The sequence below is a fragment of the Nicotiana tabacum genome, chromosome 12 (genome assembly GCF_000715075.1).
Source record: "Nicotiana tabacum cultivar K326 chromosome 12, ASM71507v2, whole genome shotgun sequence".
In the NCBI taxonomy this organism is placed as follows: domain Eukaryota; kingdom Viridiplantae; phylum Streptophyta; class Magnoliopsida; order Solanales; family Solanaceae; genus Nicotiana; species Nicotiana tabacum.
In genome coordinates, this window is record NC_134091.1 from 109,343,660 (window position 1) to 109,344,914 (window position 1,255).

At 38.0% G+C, this 1,255-nt stretch overlaps 1 protein-coding gene across 1 annotated transcript; it reads right to left on the reverse strand.

Moving 5' to 3' along the window:
• Positions 1 to 210: 210 nt before the first annotated feature.
• On the reverse strand, positions 211 to 996 carry LOC107785175 (E3 ubiquitin-protein ligase RHA2A-like). The gene has a single exon (XM_016606417.2). The coding sequence runs from the start codon at positions 924 to 926 to the stop codon at positions 426 to 428; it is 501 nt and encodes a 166-aa protein (XP_016461903.1). The 5' UTR covers positions 927 to 996; the 3' UTR covers positions 211 to 425.
• Positions 997 to 1,255: the final 259 nt, after the last annotated feature.

Here is a 1,255-nt window from a genome sequence, read left to right on the forward strand (position 1 = left end):
AAGCTTGGTCAAAACACCTAGAGAAAAAGTTTTCATCATTTATATATGGCACTTAAAATAGCCTTTTTGAGTGCAGAGAAAAACGTGGTTAAAAAATTATTCTCAAATAGCATGGCGCCAATTAAAAAAAAATCCAATTACTACTCAATAATCCTTTCTGCCATAATCGTTTCTAATTTTACAAAAGAAAAGGGAAAAAAAGGAAAATCGCAAAACGAAATATTACTCCAGTCAAAAACCACAAACAAAAATTAACATGTTTTTTCACAGTAGTGGAAAAGAACTTCACATCAAGCTCTTCAAAAAAAAACTGGAAATAATAATTCCCAAAAACTAAAACAAAAAAAATAAGTATTTAAAAAACACCTCATCACGAAATTCCATGTCATCATCATCATCATCGCCAGCCATGTATATTCATTCATTCACCTTAAAGAGAACCAGTCAAGCACATCCCAAGCAACGCGCCGCTGCGCAAATGCCACGCGCTCATCGGAAACCAACGGCGACCGGCAAATAGGACAGTTAAAATTAAACGTATCCAACCACCCGTCAAAACACTCCTTGTGAAAAACATGCCAGCAGGCCAATTTCCTCACATGGTCACCGTCACCCAACCGGTTCAAGCAAACAACACAGTTCGAACCGGACGCATCATCTCCTTGATCATCAAATAACGTATAAGAAAACAGCCGGTTCAAATTCAGCTGCTCGGCTAACATAACGACACCAGCTAAACCGGACCCGACGGCTTCGTATAGAGCGTCGTCTATTTGAACCGGATTGAACAGGGAAGATAAGCCGAGGAATTGAAGAAAGGCGAAAATAAGGGAACGGAGATAAGTTGCGCAGTTGGCGAGAAGGGTAACGAGTAAAATTGGGATAGATTCAGAAGAAACATCGGTTAATTGGTTTTGTAATCCCATTATCGTGGATTGGACTATTACTTTTTCAATAATGGGTTTTTATTCACTTTTGAAGCAAGTGGGTAGAGAGAATTGATGTGTGTATATATAGGGTGTTATGCTATGTTATTTCGTGTTGAAAGGGGATGGTGGGTTACGTGGGAAGGGATAGAGAGGGACAGGCAATTTAGGTTTTTTCAGTGTCATCAAAGCGTATGTTGTACTTTAAACTTTGTTTACGTTGTTCGAAATTTTCGAAAATATCACTATTACGTTTCGTATTCTTCAAAAATAAGTACGCATCCAATATGATAGACATTTTAAAGAGTTCCCGAAACATTAAATTCACG